Source organism: Neomonachus schauinslandi, chromosome 9 (assembly GCF_002201575.2).
Source record: "Neomonachus schauinslandi chromosome 9, ASM220157v2, whole genome shotgun sequence".
NCBI lineage: Eukaryota > Metazoa > Chordata > Mammalia > Carnivora > Phocidae > Neomonachus > Neomonachus schauinslandi.
In genome coordinates, this window is record NC_058411.1 from 88,620,412 (window position 1) to 88,642,940 (window position 22,529).

Sequence of the window (22,529 nt, forward strand, 5' to 3'; positions counted from 1 at the left end):
CTGAAAATATTTATTTTCAGGAATCTTTAGCATTTACCCCACCCATCTTAAGCAAGTTAACAACTTTGTGTATACGTGTTATTTTCAAATGGCTTTTACTATGTGCGCCAAATAAGTGTCAGCCCACTGTCCCTAGTTTTTGGACACTCCCCCCCCCGACTTACTCTCCTGGCCTCATGTTCTTGGGAACTACTTTATTCCCTATCGCTGTCACTATTTCTTTGTAAAGATTTTCTTCCCCTTTTTATTTTCTAACAAACTCCTCCATTTCCATGTTTTGTTCAGCTTTACTTCTTCTGTAAGGCTGTAATTCCTTTCTTAATAACGTTAATCGGCCTGTCTCCAAAACCCTTTCCAAACAGAAACTTAGGAAAAGCTGTTCTTTCTTGGTTCCCACCCCACTTTTCTTTCTTTTCTTTTTTTTTTAAGATTTTTATTTATTTGTTAGAGAGAGAGAGAAAGAGAGAGAGAACACAAGCTGGGGAGAAGGGCAGAGGGAGAAGCAGAAGGTCCAGTTGAGCAAGGACCCCAATGTGGGGCTTGATCCAGAACCCTGGGATCACAACCTGAGCTGAAGGCAAGAGCTTAACCAACTGAGCCATCCAGGTGCCCCTCCCATCCCACTTAACCCTTTAATGCCTAGAGATCTGTCTTGCTCCTCTGTTTCTATGGAGGGCAGTACTGATTCCCCTGGTTTCCTAAACCAACTTTGTACAGCATCCTTTGATTCCCTCCATTAATTCTGTCATTCAAGTATTTCACGCAAAAACCTTTTTTTCAGTGCCGTGCACCAGTGGTGTGATATATACAGGAACACGTGAATAAGAATGAACCTAATCTGCTGTGTCATCCTGGTGAGCTTCGGTAAGAATCAGCTCTTTCATAATCATCATGGTCTTTCCAAATCTGATAATCCCTCTCCTGGCTTTCTGAAATGCTATGTGTGTATGCCTAAATGTATACATGTATATATATATTCCAGTTCTAGCTCTGATCCAGTTTGGGGTAGTATGGACCTCTATTGCTTTGCCAATCATTATTAATCAATAGAGCTGACTCTCCTACTTAAACATCTTGGCTTGCTTCTTTCAATATCAATGAAATTAAGTATCCCTCTATTTCTTTTGTTCTTTCCTCCCCTTCCTGCAAACATCCACTCTTTTTAGTCTTCTCCTTCAGGTCACACCCTTCCTTCAAGGACAATTAAAAAAATGCCCGAAGTCACCACTACCTCTGCCATTCAGAACTGACTTCCCTTTCTTAAGAGAAGAGAGAAGGAGGTGCCTGCTCAGTAAGCATTCATCCCTGTGGCCTCAATATCCTGGACATGAATGACTTCTTTTTTTTTTAAAGACTTATTTATTTATTTATTTGATAGAGAGAGAGACAGTGAGAGCAGGGACACAAGCAGGGGGGGTGGGAGAGGGAGAAGCAGGCTTCCCGAGGAGCAGGGAGCCCGATGCGGGGCTCAATCCCAGGACCCTGGGATCATGACCTGAGCCGAAGGCAGACGCTTAACGACTGAGCCACCCAGGCACCCCAAGAATGACTTCTTTTAATCCTATAAGGCATTATATGAATGAGGAAACTCAATCTTTCTAAGTAACTGGCCCAAAGTGACATGGGTGGTGGGTGATAGAGTCCTAACTGGAACCAGGAGTGCTCCTTCTCCTGCTTATGGCACTGTGTCTGTTTTTTCTTCCCTTATTGAGACCTACACTGAACTATAGCTTTTCTGTCTGGATGGTATTTTGCTAGACTGTATACTTCTGGAAGGCAGAACCTAGTCTAATTCATCTTTGCACACCCAAAGTATACACTCTAGGTACTCAGCAAATAATTTTAGAACAAGTGAATAAATGACCCTTCAGCAAGGAAAGAATCTGTACCTATCCCAATATACACTATTAACAGCACCACTAACCTTTGCCTAAGAAGCTATATCTGACTCTGAATCCTGATATAGGACCCACTTAGAAAAATGAGAAGCCTTTTATATTTTTTAGAAGACTTATTTCTGTCCTTACAATCACATTCTAAAGCTTTCTTTCAAGTCATATCACAAGAATAGAAATAGTCTTCCCTTTCATATTTACTTGACTAATTGCTTCTCTTTCACCCAGGGACACCCTAGTCTGTCCTAGAGATTTTGAAAACTAGCTAATAGATGACAGAAGAGATCAATCAATGTGTTCCTTGGAAGGTAAGCAAATATTCTATAAGTAACCTCGCTGGAAAGTCTTCTTTAAAATAATGCTATCTACTTTCCACTCAGAAAGAAGTGACATGTGGCCTGCCCCACCTGACCTTTTAGTACAAGCCAACTGGGGACACTTCTGACACCCAAATTGGGAGTGGGGTCCCTCAGTGGGGCTGAGAGTTTTGACCTCCTTTCCCTGACCAAAGAGTAGAGACTGGTGGCAACTGTCCCCCTCTGTGGTTTCCATCCTGTGATCTAGAAAGGAGAGCTGGCCTGAGCGGGAGTAATAATAATAAACAGGAGGATGTACACTTACATGTGTTCACAGGAGGGCACAGCTCACAAGGAGTACCCCAGGCTTTACCCAAAGAACAACAGCAGGAAGCCTTGGAGACACCAACTCCAATTTCATTGCTACAGGCTGTATCTCCATTGTCTCCTCGAGGTCGAATATCCAGATAGCAATTCCCAGAGCGCGTATCTATTTACCATATATGAACAAAAGAGTGTCAGGAAGATTCTCTCTAGGTGAGGATTGAAAATTCAAATCTGTCTCAGAAACTGCTTAAAAACCATAATTTACTTTCTTAGGAAACTAAAAAAAGTGCCCAAACACATATACTGGGACTTTAACCTATAGAAAAAAAATAACTGAGAGTATAAGCCTGATTTAGGAAATGTTGAAATCTTTACATTATTACTTTTTTAAAATTTGAGAGTGGAATGTTCAAGGCTGCTTTAAAAATAAAAATATACTTCTCTAAGAAGTTTTAAGATCTTACCAACACAGCCAACTCGGGTTGGGTTCAGCTCAAAGTCAGGGGGACAATCGCAGGTATAGCTGCCTGGGGTGTTGACGCAGTTCCCACTGATGCACGTGGTTGGATCCAGACACTCATTAACATCTAAAACCAAACAGCAAGGGGCACACTTATCAGCCAATGTGGGGGCAGACATCACCATAAAACAGTAGCTCTGGGTCTGGGGCTCCCAATAAGAATTTTAAGAGTTACTAGCTATAATTACACCTAGAAATACACAGTCTTCCACTTCTGAAATAAAACCCCTCAGGAAGGAAATATGTCATAGTCTTTGGTCTTTTTCCCCTGGAACACATTTAGCATTCAAATTTGTCATCAGGAGAAAATATAACTTTGGAACAAGGAAAAATATTCCAGTCAAGGTAACTGAAAGCAAAACACTACTGTGACCTCGGTCAACCAAAAATTCAGACACAGGTTTTAAGAAAATATATTTAATATGTGTGGCTTGTTATTTCATCAAATTAGAGCAAGATGTCCCAGGGAACCCTTAGGAGCAGGCAACTTCTGCCGCTTCCCCAACTGGGCATGCTTGCCTTGGTGCAGCTGAGTATGAGCACAGATGCATGCACAAGGCTTAGCATGTTCCTTCAAGCCGGCTAAGAGTCACTCTCCCATCACTGGTGCTGTGTGGAATATTTCCCTTTCAGTTTCTATTCCACAAATATGTGCAAAATTCCAGATTGAGGACATGGATTTTGGCACATTGCACCCTGTATAATCCTTTTGTCTGTTTTGAACACTCATGAAATACTCAAGAACAGACAACCTGACTCAGAGAGAAGAGAATGGGGAATGAGGAGGATACCTCCCCCTTGGGCTTCCCTCCCACCCTGCCTTGGGCCTTGTAACCCTCCTGTAGGTTCCACAGCACACAATTCATTTGTTCCGATTGCATGTGAACTTGGAGGGACAGGGCAGACTAAAGGGAAATAAGGTCAGACAGAATGATGCTGACGGTACTCTGGGGTGCCGAGGAAGGGGTACAGGCCGTGGAGAGGCAACTTCCTGAGGTGTGCTAGAGGCCCAGCTTGGTGTCATAATAGCTTTCAGAAAAAAAACAGGAGAAGAATGTCTGGGGAGGAGTACGCTGGTCCAAATTTATTTTAGGGAGGTGGTCGTGATGGTGGTAGTGGTGGTGGTCATAACCTGGAGAGCCACTGAATCATAGCTTGTTTACGTAGCTGGAAAAAATACATTTCCCCCCCTGAAATCCTGCGCCTATCCAGAAAGGAACACGTTTCCTCAATATCCTTGAATGGACGGGTGGCCTGGGAAAGAGAATTGCAAATGTCTTGCAAAGTCTTAACTCAGTGCCAAAGTGAACCAAGTGACGGTCTACTGAGGGCCTACGGCTTTTCTCATTTTTTTTTCCTTATGCTCCCCGAGAGCTCCTTGCTTCACAAGAAAACAATCTCCATGCTAGAAATCGGTAGGCGAGCTCTCTGTATCACATTCCCTGGTGACCACAGACAGGCCAGGGTGGCAAGGAGTGGGTGTCACAGTGGAGAAGTGCAAGGAGAAAACTCATGATCCCAGCGCAGTGCGTGGCCTTCAAAAGAAAACTCTCTGCAAATGTGCCTGAGGAGAAAAGGAGTAGCTGGGAAGCCTAATAGCCAGCGCACCCCTGGAACCTTCTTCTGCAGCCAAGAGCTTGACTGTGAGGCTACAGACTCTGCTCCTTCAATGGCCGGCTGCTCCTCCCTCTGCATCCTCACGTGTAACCTGTGATTCCTATTGCTTCATCCCCACTTTTCTTTTGTGACTCTGAGTAATCTTGGGGCGGGGGTCCCAGTGAGGCCCAGCAGCCAGGTCCCCAGGACAGCAGGGAGCAGATTCCCACGTGAACGGATGCCTTACCTGTGCAGTTCCCGCCACTTCTGTCCAGTTCGTAGCCTATCTCGCACTCACAACGGAACAGGCCGGGAAGGTTGTGGCAAGTTCCAAAAACACAAATGTTCGGAAGGGAGCACTCGTCGATATCTTGGCGGAGGGACACAAAGGGGGAGAAAGGAAATTTATCTCTTTGCTAAAGGAACTGCCTAATGTCATCACCTGACGTTATTAAGAAAGTGAAGACTATCTGACCTCAATCTAGGTGCTTCTCCTGTAGCCTGGTAGACCCTCTGCCATGTAAGTGAAGCCTCTTAGGTGAGAACTCACTTCTTTTCAGCCCCCATTACATGCCAAGCAGTAGGCTAGGCATTATATACGTAGAGTTTCTGGTATGTCACACAGGCCCATGTCCCTTTTGTGAAGTAAGAGTCCAAAAGGCTACCTTAGGCCCAGTTCTTTGGTTGTTCTTATCTACACAGTCACTGTTTTTATAGTGGGTTAAAATTTTACAAACCACAAAGGCTTTGTGGTAACTTTTGTAATCTGTTTTATAATAATAAAACTCCTTCAACAGCCGGCTGCTCCCCCCCTCTGCATCCTCACGTGTAACCTCTGTATCCCTAGAGCTACGTTGGGTGCTTGCTACTGTTGGCAGAAACGCTTCTTTCAGGCCCTGGTCCCCCACCCCATGCTAACCTCCTGCTTGGGTAATTGACACACGGACACATTGCAGCCTTGAGACTGGCTTTAAATAGCCATAACCCCTCTGCCGGCAATGATTTATATTAAGAACAAACAAACAAACACAACCTTCCCTTATAGCATGAAGAGAAGCAAAACTCTGACTGTGACTATTTATGTTCCCAGAGGTGGCACAGTACCTGTTTTGGTTGGATGTTCAGAGTAACAAGAGTAAACAAGGCATTAGGCACAGGGTCCAGAGCATAATCTGGTTTCTTGCCTCAGAGGAATTTTATATCAAACTCTGCATAGTTAATATAAACTGTATAAAGAACACCTAATGGTTCCATAACAAAGAAAAGTATTTACATAGAACCCTATGAGAGAATAAGTATACATGTCATAGCTAAAGACTGATTTTAAGTTAATGTCCTATTAACAAGCAACAATTATTAGTTAAGACATTAATCAGGGTCTTGTTTAAACTTCTACTGTCAATGGTTATCATTTGTTTATTTCTACTGAAATCTTTTTAGTTCACTGTAGACACTAATTCTTCTCTGTGAGGGATAATGCACTTAAATCTGACAAGTGTGGGGAAAGAGAAGAACCTTGTGTTTCCTAGTGGAAGCCATCCTGAGCCAACAGGCTCCCAGGATTCTTCTTGTCTGACCAACACCTCAGGAAGACAGAGCCTTGTGCTGAGAGACAGCATGACATATAACATTATCCCTAGGGGCCCCCTACTGAATGGATTTGCAAAAGACTGTTCCATGTTCACATATATTAGATATTTAGAGACCATGTGAGACATGCCCAGTACATTATTCTACATATGGAGAAGATTATCTGCTCTGTTATTATTTTAAAGCTTTTATTTCTAGAAACCAAACCATAGCAGAGATTAAAAACATATTTAAAGAGGGTCCTTCCATGGGACATGATCAGGGGATGAGTACTTTGAGCTCCTTCCCCTAGCGATGGGGATAAACAGGTTGCACTGAGCTAACCACACTTGGTTAGCCTCTCTCTCAGTTGGTCATAGGAATGACCAACGGGTGTACTCGTGCAGACCATCTGGCCAAGGTTGGATGTGCAGCTTGTGGCCAGATAGCTGAGATTTTTCTCTGCGCAAAGAGAAATGGTCCAGCTGGAGACCCAGTACCTCCATAGACTGAACTGACCAGCTCAGATGTGAAGCCAAAACACACCTCAGTTAAAAAAAAAAAAATCAGGAATGTTTAAATAACCTAAGTTTGTCCGGCCCTGCAAGGGCCCCGGCAGCTTCCCCGTCAGTTACCTTCACAGGCTTTCCCATCAGCACTGGGCACAAAGCCCATGTCACATTCACAGCGGTATCCTCCCGGGGCATTCAGGCACTGGCCATTGCCGCACAGATTCAGGTTCTCTGAGCACTCATCAAGATCTACAGCCAGAAAGACACACAAGTTACTCTTCCCCAGTTAGGAGCTTTCCAGTTCCTCAGATCTTTTATTTATTTATTTTTTTATCACTGTCAACTTCCTGAGTGTAGCGGGGTCTCATCATAGTTTCTATTTGACAACCTCTAAACCCATCCTTTCCCCTTCTTTGAATGTTAGTATTGAATAGTCCATGAATATGGGGTTCAGGTTCAGAATCCTGAGTGCTAAATTATCCCTAACGATGTAAAAGGAAGAATAAGTCAAATGAATCATTCAAATTAAGGCTTTCATGAGTAAGGTCGTGCACAGAAGGACACATGCATGACAGGAATAACGTGCCGTGATTTGTGCCCATTTCTCAGGTTTCAGACTCGGCTCGGATGGGCAGCAAAAGACCTAGAACATCATCTATGGAGGAGGCCAAACATTCCTGTCTGCTCAATCTCTACTGAGCTTTGCTAATAACCACAGGCACTAAATATCAAACACACGAACCAAATATACCTAATACATGAAACTCTGAATATTTTCTAAGGGGTAACGGGAGGTTTAGGATGACAAAACCTCACTGGGATGGACAAAAACAATTTCAAATACGATAAACACTTTCAGCGAGTTGAAAAAGTTCCAGGTAAATCAACTGACTGGGCCTTAGTCTCCTTTATGTTTAAATGGCATCTTGAGCAAAGTGCTCAGGATACACTAATGCTTTCAAGTCATATGAAATGGATCTCAATATCTTATCATGATCTAGAACGTCTGAATCCCTTTTCCTTACATAGCTTTCTACAGCAAGCTCACCCTCGGGTTTGGCATAGAAAACAAGTCAACGGTGAGAAATGGGTACAAAAATATACAGGCTAAGGATTATAAAAGGAAGTGTGATTTTTTTAAAGCAATGACATCACTGGGTATGGCGATACCCAGATCAACTATTTAACTACATTTAGCTCCTGAGGTCTCCCTAATTGACCTGACTCCAAATTTCCATTCCACGGGGATGTAGTTTCAAATAAGCAATCTTCTCCGTTAAAGATTGACTATAACGGGGGCGCCTGGGTGGCTCAGTCGTTAAGCGTCTGCCTTCGGCTCAGGTCATCATCTCAGGGTCCTAGGATCGAGCCCTACATCGGGCTCCCTGCTCCGCGGGAAGCCTGCTTCTCCCTCTCCCGCTCCCCCTGCTTGTGTTCCCTCTTTCACTTTGTCTCTCTCTGTCAAATAAATAAATAAAATCTTTAAAAAAAAATATATATATATATAAGCATAGTGGTCCCTGAGTGGCTCAGTCGGTTAAGCATCTGCCTCTTGATTTTGGGTCAGGTCATGATCTCAGGGTCGTGGGATCAAGCCTCATGTCAGGCTCCTCACTGAGCACGGAGCTTAAGAAGTATCAGCTGTAATTATAACTATTAGTGTTAAAACTGCATAATGAGGGGCGCCTGGGTGGCTCAGTGGTTAAGCGTCTGCCTTCGGCTCAGGTCATGATCCCAGAGTCCTGGGATGGAGCCCCGCATTGGGCTCCCTGCTCTGCGAGAAGCCTGCTTCTCCCTCTCCCACTCCCCCTGCTGTGTTCCCTCTCTCGCTGTCTCTCTCTGTCAAATAAATAAATAAAATCTTTAAAAAAAAAAAAAAAAAAGATTGACTGTAACGGACCTGAAGAACTGACAGTCTGAAAGACGGTGAAACACCTGGCTTCTCTGATGGCCATTTGTGCAGCGGTTCCCAGCACAAGCCTACCTGTACAAGTGAAGCCGTCACCCGTGTAGCCTTCTTTACAAAGGCAGCGGTAAGAGCCCATGGTGTTCTTGCAGTCTGCATGTTGGCTGCACATGTGTGTTCCATTGGAGCATTCATCCAGATCTTATGGAAGACAGTCACATCATTACGAACAAAAAGCATCCCATTTAAAGTCAGTAGTATACACCTTTTTCTTTACAGAATTAATATTTTCATATTTACAATCTATGCAGCGCACGAGAAGCAATTATTTCTCAACCCACCGGTGCACTTAATGCCATCTCCAATCCATCCGGGGCTGCAGCTACACTTGAAGCTCCCTGCCGTGTTGGTACATATAGCATGTCTGTCACAGTTGTGTGCTCCAATTTCACATTCATTGATGTCTGGAAAAATCGCCAGTGGTTTAAAAAACGTTTAGCATGTGAGCAAAATAAGTCAAACAGAGAAAGACGTGTATCATATGACCTCACTGATATGAGGAATTCTTAATCTCAGGAAACAAACTGAGGGTTGCTGGAGTGGGGGGTGGGGTGGGAGGGATGGGGTGGCTGGGTGATGGACACTGGGGAGGGTATGTGCTCTGGTAAGCGCTGTGAATTGTGCAAGACTGTTGAATCTCAGATCTGTACCTCTGAAACAAATAATGCAATATATGTTAAGAAAAAAAAAAGAAGAAGAAGGTAGCGGGAGGGGAAGAATGAAGCAGGGGAAATCGGAGGGGTAGATGAACCATGAGAGACGATGGACTCTGAAAAACAAACAGGGTTCTAGAGGGGAGGGGGGTGGGAGGATGGGTTAGCCTGGTGGTGGGTATTGAGGAGGGCACGTTCTGCATGGAGCACTGGGTGTTATGCACAATGAATCATGGAACACTTCATCTAAAACTAATGATGTCATGTATGGGGATTAACATAACAATAAAAAATAAAAAAAAACGTTTAGCATGGATGCCTTTTTGGTCTTTTAAATAACTTAGCAATAGCAACTAGCAACTTCAAAAGTTGACTGACTTTCACACTTTCCATAGTAGAATATAGATTGGTTTAGCATCCACATATATAACTCTACATATATTGAACAGCTTTAAATTTTAATTTATAAAGAAAGGACAAGATGATGCTACTTGCTATTATTAATTCTAATTATCTCTCTATTATTTTAATGTCAGTGTCCGGTCATTGCAAAACAAAATGAACCTCTTTCCAGTTGAAGACCTTAAAAAGTAATTTGCCTAATGTTCTATGGCATTAACACGCATGGTCACGTTTCTATTCCCAATATTTTTATTAAGTCAACTATAGAGTAATGATACACATTGTTATCATATCTCATACAGACAAAGGAATACAATGTTGTTGGCATACTAGAAAACGTTTTCACTCATATGTTACTATATATATATATATTTTATTCTTAAATGGAAATACTATATTATTTAATTATGCTTTATTTTTTATAAAAGTTTTATTTTAGGCATTGCTAATTCAAACATTTATAGGGAATTTTCCTTAAGGCAGTGAGTGAATCATCTTTCCTCTAGCTTCTTAGAGTCCTAGCACACTGGAGACCCAAGCCTTCTTGTATATTTCATGTAAAACTCAAATCAATCCAATGGAGATTTTTCTGTAAAAGGAGTACCAGATTAAGGTCACATTACTATCAAAAAGAGACAATAGGCCTAAAATGGAGTCACTTGTGCTAAGCCCCATATCAGCAAACCATGGCTCAATGGTTAACTTAATTGCAGCCTCTTTCAGGAATGAGACTTTTAACCAGTCAATCTGGAGGTACCTGGTTAGCACTAAGAGGTAATCTACCTGATAGACCTCTTCTGTCCCCATAGGAAGGTGACCTTGCCTGAAACAACCTCCTCTTTCCTTGTTTCTCTCCCCCTTTCTACCGGAAAAGCCTTCCATTTTGTACAGCTCCTTGGAGCTCCTTTGATTTTGCCAGATGGGATGCTGCTGGATGCATAAATCATGGAATAAAGCCAATAAGATCTTCAAATTTTACTCAGTTGAATTTCATTTTTTTTAAATTTAATTTAATTTTATTATGTTATGTTAGTCCCCATACAGTACATCAATAGCCCAACTGTGGAAAGAGCCGAGATGCCCTTCAACAGACGAATGGATAAAGAAGATGTGGTCCATATATATAATGGAATATTACTCAGCTATCAGAAAGAATGAATATCCAACTTTTACATCAACATGGATGGGACTGGGGGAGATTACGCTAAGTGAAATAAGTCAAGCACAGAAAGTCAATTATCATATGGTTTCACTTATTTGTGGAACATAAGGAACAGCATGGAGGACATTAGGAGAAGGAAGGGAAAAAGGAAGGGGGGGGAATCGGAGGGGGAGAGGAACCATGAGAGACTATGGACTCCAAGAAACAAACTGAGGGTTTTAGAGGGGAGGGGGGTGGGGGGATGGGTTAGCCCGGTAATAGGTATTAAGGAGGGCATGTATTGCATGGAGCACTGAATTTCATTTTATAACATTACTAAAAGACTCCAAATTCTTGAAAGTTCTCCATTCTCCAAAATCCCATTTCCAAATTTAGCCAAGACAGATTCTATAATATAAAAGTGCTATAAAATATAAAGTGAAATGTTTTCTGTGATATTGTGATTTATAATAAGAAATAAACATTTAGTCTTTGTCCCTGATTCTGGTACAGAGCTCCCTAAAACCCTTGAAATTACCTTAGTGATGAGAGCACAAAGGTGTCTTTTTGTAATACTGATGAGGTAAATTTTGGACTTCACCTAAGGATGGGGTTCGTTGCCAGGAGAATCAACCACGTGATTCAGTTCCACCTCCCTGACCTCCATGGGAGAGAGGCTGGGGGCTGAATCAATAGCAATGACCAGATATTTGATCACTCATGCCTATGTAATGCAGCCTCCATAAAACACAAAAAGATGGGTTCAGAGAGCTTCTGGATTGGTGAACATGTGGAGATTGGGGGAGAATGGCTTGCTCAGAGAGGGCCTTGAAGCTCCACACCCCTGCCCCATGCCTTGCTCTGTGCATCCTTTCTCTCCGGCTGTCCCTGAGTTATATCCTTTTATAATAAACTGGTAATCTAGCAAGGAAACTGGTTTCCTGGGTTCTGTGATGAGATAGAGGGGTGGTGGGAACCTCTAATTTATATGATTAATAGCCAGTCATTCAAAAGCACAGGTAACAACCTGGATTGTGACTGGCATCTGAAATGAGGATAGTCTTGTGTAATTAACCTGTGGAATTTTTCACTACCTCCGGGTAGATATTGTCATCAGAATTGAGCTTAATTTTAAGACACCCTGTTGGTGATGAGAATTGAAATTGGTATCAGAATCTTTATTCGGCAAAATGAATCCATAATGAAAGACAGGTTCTTCACCTTATAACAACTTTTTCATTAACTAAGAACAAGAACTCATAAGTATGGCTACTATGACTCTATACGGAAACAAACGTCTAACACAAAACTTAGGTCAAGAAGGATAGTTTTTGGCATGTGAAATGCTGTAAGAATTTTCAGTGCTCATTTGAAAAGTGGCATGAAAAAGAAACTGGGCAAGCAACTTGTGTTTACCCTTTTGTTTACTTAAGAAACCCAATTAAATGATTTGAAAGTGTTTGGAAACATGCCGTTTGCCAAATGTTCCATCTGAAGCCCTGAAATGGTCCTGCCATCTTTGGCTTCTTCATAACTTCTAGAGCAAACACAAAATAAAATAATGACATTTCTCCTACAAAGATACTTTGTAACAACACTAACAATCCTAAAATAAAAACACTTCTGGAAGAAAGTTCTTACAATTACAATGTATTGTATGGGTGAATTTTAATGTAGCCTTGGCAGCCACATGAATCTATTGAGTTATTAAAGCAGGTCAAGGGAGGCACATACCAGGCAGCTTTAGACTTGTGACTGGAAGCTTTAACCAACTGAATAATTGAGCACGGCACATTCCAAGGAAATGAGGAGGAAGGCCAGCCCAGGGATAATAGTGGTAAGTATGCACGGGAATTCAAGAAAAGTAAGCCTGACCTCATGGCCTCCCAAGTGGGACCATCAACACTTCTTTCTTCCTCAGGTAATCACTCCCCTCAGAGTGAAGGACCACTTTCGCAGAGTCCTGTCTTCATTTCCCTCCTTTATCTGTCCTGATCTCTGAGTTTGGTAGAAACGATGAGCTTCCATTGCCTAAGTATTGAAGCTTCTTAATGTTATAAAGTCAAGGAATTTTCTAAGTGGAAAAAACTCAGAATTTGACGTTCCTAATTCTCACTCAGAGGAGGATACCGTGGTCCCCAAGAATATGGGGACCTTCAAGGACCCCAAGGTCAATAAGTGGCAGAACTCATTTCTGAGTCCGTTAGAACTCATTTTCCCTGTCTGCTGCTTGGCACTTTTTCCCTTGGGCCACGGCAGCCTAATCGTGCTGATTTGTTCAGTCACATGTCACACTTTATTCTAAGTCCTACTTTCTGGAGTTCTCAAAATCTTTGTGAGCATTAACAGACTTACAGAAATTTTCACTAATCTTTTCTACTAAGTACAATTTTCAGAGATGATCATAGCCTGTCAATCTAGTAATTCTGTAATCTTTTTCTTTCCAATTTTCTAAGGACCAAAGGTACCCTGATTTTCATATGAGTTTTTTTACCTTCCATACTTAATCTTGCAATTAAGAAAGCAGCCATTTCTTTTAAAAGGAGTCTCTCTCCCTTTTTAAATCAATAATATGCTAATATAAATTTCTAACTCAAGAAAATACATGTGGTTTTACTGCAATGTTTTCAAGGTGAGAAGAAATTCTCTCTGTAAGAAGCTATGTATCATAGGCTTTAGGATACAGGAGATGAGACTCAGGAACCAATATCCATGTTATGAATATTTGTTTAAGTCATTATCTCAGTGACTTGCTCTTGGTGTGTAACAAGTGATTTAGAAAGAGTTGGCCATAAGGTGTAAAGGCATCTTTGAGGAAGAGCTCTTTCAAAATGTGTGTATATGTGCATGCATACTATTGCCAACTATTATTTATTAATTATTTCCATGGCAGATTTGGGCCTAAGACTGCACTTCATTATAAAAGCAAACAGAAGGGGAAACTGAGCCATAAGGCAAACAAGCAAACAAAATGCTGTATTCAAACATCTACTCCTTAATAGTGTGAAGGCAACATAGCACATGATTGCCAGGAACATCTCTTCCTGTACAAATGTTCTCTTTCCCCCACAAGTTTGCTCCAGACAGAAAATTCCTTTTTGAAGATTAAGAATAAGCCCACGCCAAGAAAAGCAAGGAAATTCAAATTTAGGGCTGACACTGCAACCTCCTTAACCCCACCAAAGTTCCCTCACAAAGACTCAAAGGTCCTCCTTGCATGGCTGTCTTGACAGGCAAGGGTGTGGTCTGAGCAGACCCCACTCACAGGTTCTGGGTGTGTCCCCTGACACTCGAGTAAGGGATTGTGCTCTGAGCTGCGCTGGCCTTGGCGGGGAGGCCGTATCACCCCCCCCACACCTGCCCTCCTGCTATCTGGGCATCGGTCGCAGCAGGGCTGGTACACTGTCAGATCTCCTTGATTGGGCCTTGGGGAAGAGGACATTAGAGTAAACGGAGAGGCCAAACGTGAAGGCTTGGGTTTCTCAATTTGGATCCAAATTTGAGCCAAGACAATTTAACTGAACACCCACGGATTTTTCACAGGCTGACAGCCAGTAGAGGACAATTAGCAATGATAAGAAGCTGGAAGGAAATGGGCACAAATTCTCCCTGAGTCCTGATGGTTTTGAAGTATATGATTCTCTGTCATGGACTAAGACCTATGAGTAACATTTCTCATGTGAAAAGAAGCAGAGAGTTTGAGAAATGGAATTACCCAGATATGCTGCTATTTTAACTGAAAACAATTCTGATTTTAATGGCATGCTTGTTCACTAAATGACTGAGTGAGCACGTGAGGGGAGGCAGGTTCTTACAAATTAGTTTGTGAAAGCCAGGACCCACCAAGGATGGCACCTAGCAGCAACCTGCTTCTCCTTCTTCCAATTTGTTGTCTAATTACAAAGATGTAGAATGAGCAGCAGAAGTCTTGCGTGTGGGCCACAGAACACCTGTAATCCAGCCCCCTTACGCTAAGGAGAGAAGAGCTGTGTTCTAGATTTTAAGCAAATGGACATTCTCCCTCCATTAAATCAAACGTTCTCCTCAGCAATACCCATGATTTGAACAAAGCTTAAGGAGAAAAAAGAAAACCTTAACATCTGTGTGGGCTAGGAATGTAAGTCAGTGGGTGGATTCTGAGCACTGCTAAAGTGATTGTGAGGAAAAAAAACATGTTTATTTGTTAAAATGGAAACAATCAGTAATGACAAGGGAGCTGAAATATTTAGACAAAGCTGTAATGGAACCCAGAGGACATTTTTTGAGTTCTCATGAAACAACGTTCCTCCCTATGAAATAGCATACATATTTTTATAATTCCTTTACAGGGTACTCAAATATATATACATACATATATATACACACACACATATTATATATAAGTATACACATTGTATGTCTGTATATATATTATATATGTACAAAAATATATTTACATATATCATCAAAAACATTGTTCCAGGTTTGTTCTTCACTGTTATTTGTGGTGTGGCTTGCTTATCCCATTAGGCAAGATACATATCTCTATGTACATTAGTTGCCTGGGACATTATAAACACTTGTCTTTAACATGACTATCACCAGGGTAACCTGACGGTATTCTAAGTTGGGAGAGACACTAATTTTAAACTAAAAGCAGGCTAAAAGAGCCCTAGTTACATGGGATTAAAAATACATTTTGGCTCAGATTTTTTAAAACTCGTTTTTAAGTATACCAAACTCGCTGCCAATTTCTGTTTGTGTAAGTCATTTCCAATCAAACACGATACCTTTGGTTGAATAACAGTATTTACAGAGGACCTCTTTTTCTTCCCTCCCTGATGCACCCCCTTTCCATACCTCACTGCAGGGGTGCTTACCCAAGAGGAACACTTGCATAACTATAAGGCGCCCTGGTGAGATGTTCAAACTCATGAACCAGTGGAAGAACTAGCAATAAAATCCAGAGCTCTACGACTTCACATGAGAATATCGCATGCCCCGCTGCTATGATATCAAAAGGGCTATGAAACTCCAGTCTTCTCCCGACAGTGCTGGCTGGGTTCGATGAAACTGAAAAGTCATTTTAGGCTACAATTTAAAAGTAGGGGGATGTTGGCCTGTAGGAAAGAATAGAGTATTTTTTGGACCTCAAATCTAAGTTTCTGTTCATGCAATTTACCAAAAGACTGCTGTTCTTAGTGTAAAACTGGTGTCATCTCATCTAATATGGAGTACACGGCTCTTATCACCACAGTGCAAACTCAATTATGAAAAACAAGCCTTTGCATAAACAGAGTTTAAACCGATTTCAAGCATGTGTCAGTAACTAGTAGTATAGAATTTTGCTGAACTTTAATCAAAATGGCTTCTAGACACTGTGTCTGTAGGTCTCATTTTACAGTGACAACAATAGCTACTATTTATTGACCAGCCACTGTATACCAAGCACTGTGCCAAGGGCATTATATATATTATATCTCATTTACCTACAATGATATTACTATTGTATGAAAACTTAACCTCTCTTCATGGTGAAAAGCCTAAAATAATCCGCCTCTGCACATGCCTCTGTTAGCTGGAATTTGGAGCATGAAATTCTAAAGATCCTTTTCTTATAGGGAATGAAGACTGTCCCATTAGATTAACTTCTCCCTCTGTAAGCCTCTTGGTTCTCTCGGCTGAATTTCAGTGAGTTCAACTGAACCAGACAATGGTATTAGCCTCTATTAGGTAAAATGCAATATGGAACTATCTTACCTTTCCCTACATTAGTGCCAGACCACCACCCCTTACCTCAAGTCCTATATTTATCTGGAAAGCTTACAATAAAGCATGAACCATAGACATACTGAGCTAAGCAACATTTGTATCCCAGAGACCAGTAGTTGAGATTTTAAACACTGTTCCACTTATTAGAATGGACCCCTAGCCATGCTTCATATGAAGAGTAATATAGTGAGCATGAGGGCATTCTAGCTTCATGCTTCTTTTTATAATTTGGCTAGAATTTGTCATTTTTGAACCAATAGTAATACTATTGGCATTATCTTGTATATCTATAAATTTGAAACTTAGCATTATTGGACAGTTTGGAATGATAATAAATATCCTTGCAAACTTTATTGAAAAAATGTTGATATAATTAAGAAAAGGACATTTACTACAAGGCCAATCTGCAAATATTTTAATGTTCGTTTCAAGTCACAAGGGCTTGCCAAACTGGCTTTTGGAATTGAAGTCTGTTATTTGTAAAGAAATAATGCCATTACCTAATTCAAGCTCACCATGATCTCCATTATGTTTTAAATTATGTTATATCCCATAATCTGTTATATTACTATAAGTAACTCTAGTAAAACTTTATTATATTATTCCACATACTTACCATCATGGCCTCAAATTTGAAAACACCAACTAAACGCTTAATAACAGTATCATCCACACAGAGTGACTTATTTGATGTTTAATAAAATAAACTTCTACAAATATTGTGAAAAGATTTTCTTATGGACTACTGGTATTAAGCAAACAAAATTACAAATGGTTTAATTATCACCTCATAAGATTTGCTAATCCCCAGGCATTATTTGGGCTAAAGCAACTTAATACATCAAAAGCACACTAATTTAAGGAACTGGAAGACTGATGGGAATTGATGAAAAATACGAATTACAGGATGTTTCTTTAAAACCTTAGTTATAAAACCTTAAATGAAATGTTGACGAGAGAGGCTTGCTTTAATAAAGGGATAGGAATGTTTGGTAATTAGCATGTTAACTACTTTGTTATAAAAATGTGATTTTTTAACCTCATAAAAATGTGATATTTATGGTGTTAGTTATAGTGGTAATTCACCCAACATGCCTTTTTTCACAGGTAAAGAAAAAAGCTTCAGTGTAGATCTAAAGTATGACAAGTTTCAAAGAAGGGCAGGCTAAGTTAATGAAAAACGGTATACAAAATGCTTTATAAAGCAATTAAAATGTTAGTAGTTTTAAAACTTGTATTACTCTAGTAGTAGTCTCTTAACCATCAAGCATTTTTTGTTCAAATTGAAAAAACATACCTGTACAGCCAGTTTTTCCTTTTTTGCCTGAATATCCCATATCACAGTGGCAGATAAATGAGCCTTTAGTGTTTTCACAGGTTCCACTTAGGCAGATATTTGGATTCAGGTCACATTCATTGACATCTGCAAAATATAAATATTATTAATACATAAAACTATTTGATACCATTGAAAACTTTTTTCCTGAGATAAAACAACTATGATGAATAAATTGGAAATTAGAAAATAAATTGGAAAATTTTTTACTCAAAAAAAAAAAAAGTGTCATATTTACAGAGCTCAATTCATACTTGCCTTCTATCCTGCAGGCTAACCAGGTTGACCGGCTCTTTATCTGGGCCATGAGCAGGAGGTCAAGTAAGCAAATAAACTGACTGACTCTAGGCTGCACTTAGAGCTTACTGATGTGACAGTCTAGAAAACTTTTTAAAGCAGCATATTCTGTTGCAAGATAAAAATTTTAATTCAGTCTGCAACTGCCAACATTTTAGTTTCCAATATTTAAAAGAAAGGATAGATTAACTAATAGTCTTAGTGCAGATAGTTACAAACTTCACTTCTTTCCCAAATTTAAAATTATCTACTTTTTATGACATTCACTTCATAAATATTCGGTAAAGGTTTTCTGAAGATATAAATGTGACAGAATTTAAACATTTTCAATTCTAGACTCTTATTTCTGGCCAAGATGGAGTAATAGAGATGGAATTTATTTTCCCGTATGAAACACCAGCAAAAGGACCTCAGAGGCAACAGAAGATGGTGTTGCCTGACAGAAAGAAAACAAGCTAGGTGAGTTCTATGAATGTCCCAGATTACGGTGTAGGGACAGTTTTAAGGCCATGACATAGGGAAGGGGATGACAGATGGAGCTGGGTAGTGTCCCAGAGTTGAGGGGATAACACTGGAAGTCCTGGAAGGCCGAGGTAGCCAGAGTTTACAGGGCAGAGTAAAGGACAGAAGAAAGCTGCAGAGAGAGAGAGAGCTCTGGGGACCTGCAAAGGGTCCCTGTCACATATTCAGATGAGTGGTGATCAATGCATTCATGTAAGGAAACTACTCAAAGCTAGGGGAAATACCATGCAAAAGAATTAGAGGGAGCAATCATCAGAGCTCACAGAAGGCCCAGAATTGTGCCTGTTCCTACTGGTCAGACTGGAAAATCTCATAATTCAGAAGGGTCTTGCCTCAGTCATGGGGCAAAATAAGCCTCAGAGTAACTGCTGCTTAAAAGCATAAAAGCAAGACTTTGAAAGGACCCATCTGTTTCCAAATAACTTATCTGGGTTCCAGAATAAAGCCCAAGAATATTTCTAGGGCTACAAAAATATCTAGCAACTAGTAAGTCAAAATTTATCATGTCTGGCATCCAGTCAAAAATTACCAGGCATTCAATGAGGCAGGAAAATATGACCCATAATGAGGAAGAAAGTCAATTTACTCAAATGACCCAGAACTGACACAGATGATGGAATTAGTAGACAAGGACATTAAAGCAGTTATTATAACTCTATTTAATAGGCTCAAAAAGCTAGGGGAATGATTGGACCTATCAAGTAGAGAAGGGAAGATGTGAAAAATGACCCAAATCAAATTTTTAGAGATGAAACTACAATGTCTAAGATTACAAAGATACTGAATGGGATTAGATATTGCGGAAGAAAAGTACAACAAATTTGAAGACACAGCAATAGAATACAATCAGGTCTAGAGTCTACTATATTATTGTCAGAAATAAATTTTGCTTGCCTTTAGTAAAATATTTAAAAGGCCTAAATTCCAGTCACAGCATAAGAAGGGATAAGTGGACAGAAATAATGCCCAGACTTAAAACAAATGTCTGTGTGGGGTTGACCAATGGTTAGCTCAGTCCAAATAACATATCTGACAAGAACATCAGATCACAGTCACAAGAAAGTTGCTCTTTGGAATGCTGGCTTTGAAATATTAATAATATGGCCCTAAATATCCTTACTTTTCCCATAGGATCCATTTATCAACTTCCCAAACTAATCTTTATGTAATTTAACAGTGCTTGTGAATAACCAGACAAAATGGGAAATTCTGTGTTCTTTGCTCACCTACACAAGTCTTCATGTCTTCAGATGCCATGAATCCATCATAACACAAGCACCTGTACTCCCCGGGTATGTTTGTACACTGACCGCCATCACAGATATTGGGGTTATCTTCACACTCATCAATGTCTGTAGAGAAGAAAACCAACGATAGCATGCTGTTAATACTAGTTCTATTATTAAGTGGTGAAAAAGTTAACTGAATCAAGTCCAATAAACTCAGCCTATTTGCATAAGAGAATTAGCTCTCAAATCCAAACGAAGCTTTAAATTATCCCATCAATTTATCCCAAGTAAAAAAGCAGAGAACCATTTTCAAGATTTACAACATGCTGTTTAGTGTCAAGCTCTGCACCTTCTTAGAAATCCATTATTTAATTAGCAATCTTATCCCTGACATCATTTGATCATTTAACAGTAATTGTGAATTTTATTTTATTTTCCTCATTGTCAAATTTAAATGCCTAAGGTCGATCATCTTCTGGTTTACTGATACTGTAAAGGGGAAGCTTGCTTAAAATAAGCATATCTACTTAAATGCACTTTCAGTAAAAATATATTTGTATCATTTTCAACATTTAACTTTTATAGTCAAATTTCTAAGGTTTTCTGGGGAGATTTTTCTAGATATGATAAAGTAATTTTGATCCCTAAACCCAAGTTCTCTTCTTAACCAAAATGAAAACCAGTCTCACCAACCTCCTTTCTCAGCTCTAGCTGGAGACATGGCTCTTCCAGCCCAGGATGATACAATAGGAAGTGTGAATTTGAGCAGTGGTTCTCAAGTTTTAGCACGTATCTGAATCACTTGGAGAACTTGTGAAAATAGATTATTGGGATCTATCCCCGGAAGTTTCTGATTCAGTAGGTCTGGGTGGGGCCCAAGATTTTGCATTTCTAACACATTCTTGGGTGATGCTGATGCTTCTGGTCGGGGGAACACACCCCGAGTAGCCCTGAAGTGAGTGAAAAGATCAGATTCTTCAAAACTGTATCTTATACTCCATGTGCCAGGAACTGTGCAAAGTGCTGTATGCATTCTCCCACACAGGCAATCTGAACCCCATCTTACAGATGAGGAATCTGATGCTCAGGATCTTTATGAAGGACGCATAGCTAAAATGTGTGACAAAACAAAATTTTGAACTCAGGACTGTCTGACTACAAAGTCTGGGCCCTGAACCGCTCTAAGTGTGGACCTGTTACTGAGAATTTCACAGGAGGCTAAAACCTACTCACCAGTGCATGACCTCTGGTCGGGCATTAGTGCAAATCCCGGCTGACAGCTGCATTCATAGCTGCCTTCAGAGTTTGTACAGAAGGTCTCACAACCACCGTTCATTATGCTGCATTCATCGATGTCTAAGAAAAAGAAAAAGAAAATCACCTTTCTTTGTGTCTACGATCATGGCACGGGTTTAAAGTTTCCAATGTAAAACAAAACAAAACAAAAACATCCTAGGGCAAATGGAAGTCATTGCATTGTTCCATTCCTTCAACAAATATAAAGTACAAACCTACTATGTGCTAGAGAGAAGAATCTAATCGTGAATGAAATAGACCCTATCCCTACCTTCATACTGCTTATGTTGCAGCCTGGGAGTTAGACGAACAATCAGTTCCATGATACCTGGGGTGCCACATGCCAGGTAGGATCAATGCTAGGGCTAAAGGAACAATCCCAGTTATGATAATGGGCACGTGGATGAAATTCTCTGGGTCCCATATTCAGTTTTAAACTTGACATTCAATTTAATTGGCTGAGGTTCCAATCCTTTTCAAGAACCTGAGTTGGAATTCTGAGTTGTCCTGGGCCATGTTTCAGAAAAATTTGGGCTAATTTATGGCTTTGGGTGGAAACCATGTAAGACTTGGCAGTTCCACATGATGTACACCCCAAACCAGGCAAAAACTGGCAGTTTTTACAAAGTTTCACTTTGACTTTGGGCACAATAAACCCAGAGGGCTTTCTCTGCCACTCTTCCCAGCACAACTACTCCTACAGAGGGCCAGCCACAAAGCAAAATGCTTGTCCCACAAAACCCCATCTTTAAGGAGTGCCAGACCTGGCATCCATTTCAATGCAAGGTATGAACAGAACATGGTCTTCTTGCCAATAATTATTCTTTGAAATCTCCTAAGCTGATCTAAGCCACCTAAGGGCAGACGCCATACCCTCTGTTTTCTGTCTTTCTCACCAAACCCAAGCTTCGTTAATTGCAGGTGTTTAGCACTCACTTGCTGATTTGCCTGGGTTATGCACGTGCATAAACAAAGCCTGCGCTACCGTTCCTTCTTCCAAGCAGCCAGGCTCAAATCAGGCTTGTTAGAGCTAAAACATTTCAGATCCTTCATTTAAACGGTTCTTTAAACAGACAAGGGAGGTGAGATCCAAAGATCATGAGCCACTATGAAAAGAATTTTACTTACAGGAAAACAAGGAAGATGAAGTAAAAGTAACTAGTGATGAAAACAGAACTCAGAGAACATTGTTGGAGTGTTTTTAGAAAGAGACTAAGTGAA

At 40.5% G+C, this 22,529-nt stretch overlaps 1 protein-coding gene across 1 annotated transcript in view; it reads right to left on the reverse strand.

Moving 5' to 3' along the window:
* Positions 1–22,529, reverse strand: part of FBN1 (fibrillin 1) — a 228,619-nt gene that overhangs the window by 51,198 nt on the left and 154,892 nt on the right. Inside the window, exons 29-37 of the mRNA XM_021693975.2 lie at positions 21,246–21,368; positions 20,010–20,135; positions 17,926–18,051; positions 8,963–9,085; positions 8,700–8,822; positions 6,839–6,964; positions 4,882–5,004; positions 2,983–3,105; positions 2,517–2,681 (exon numbers count right to left, since the gene is read on the reverse strand). Of these exons, the coding sequence (XP_021549650.1) occupies positions 2,517–2,681; positions 2,983–3,105; positions 4,882–5,004; positions 6,839–6,964; positions 8,700–8,822; positions 8,963–9,085; positions 17,926–18,051; positions 20,010–20,135; positions 21,246–21,368 (1,158 nt within the window). The remainder of the gene's footprint in view (positions 1–2,516; positions 2,682–2,982; positions 3,106–4,881; positions 5,005–6,838; positions 6,965–8,699; positions 8,823–8,962; positions 9,086–17,925; positions 18,052–20,009; positions 20,136–21,245; positions 21,369–22,529) is intronic.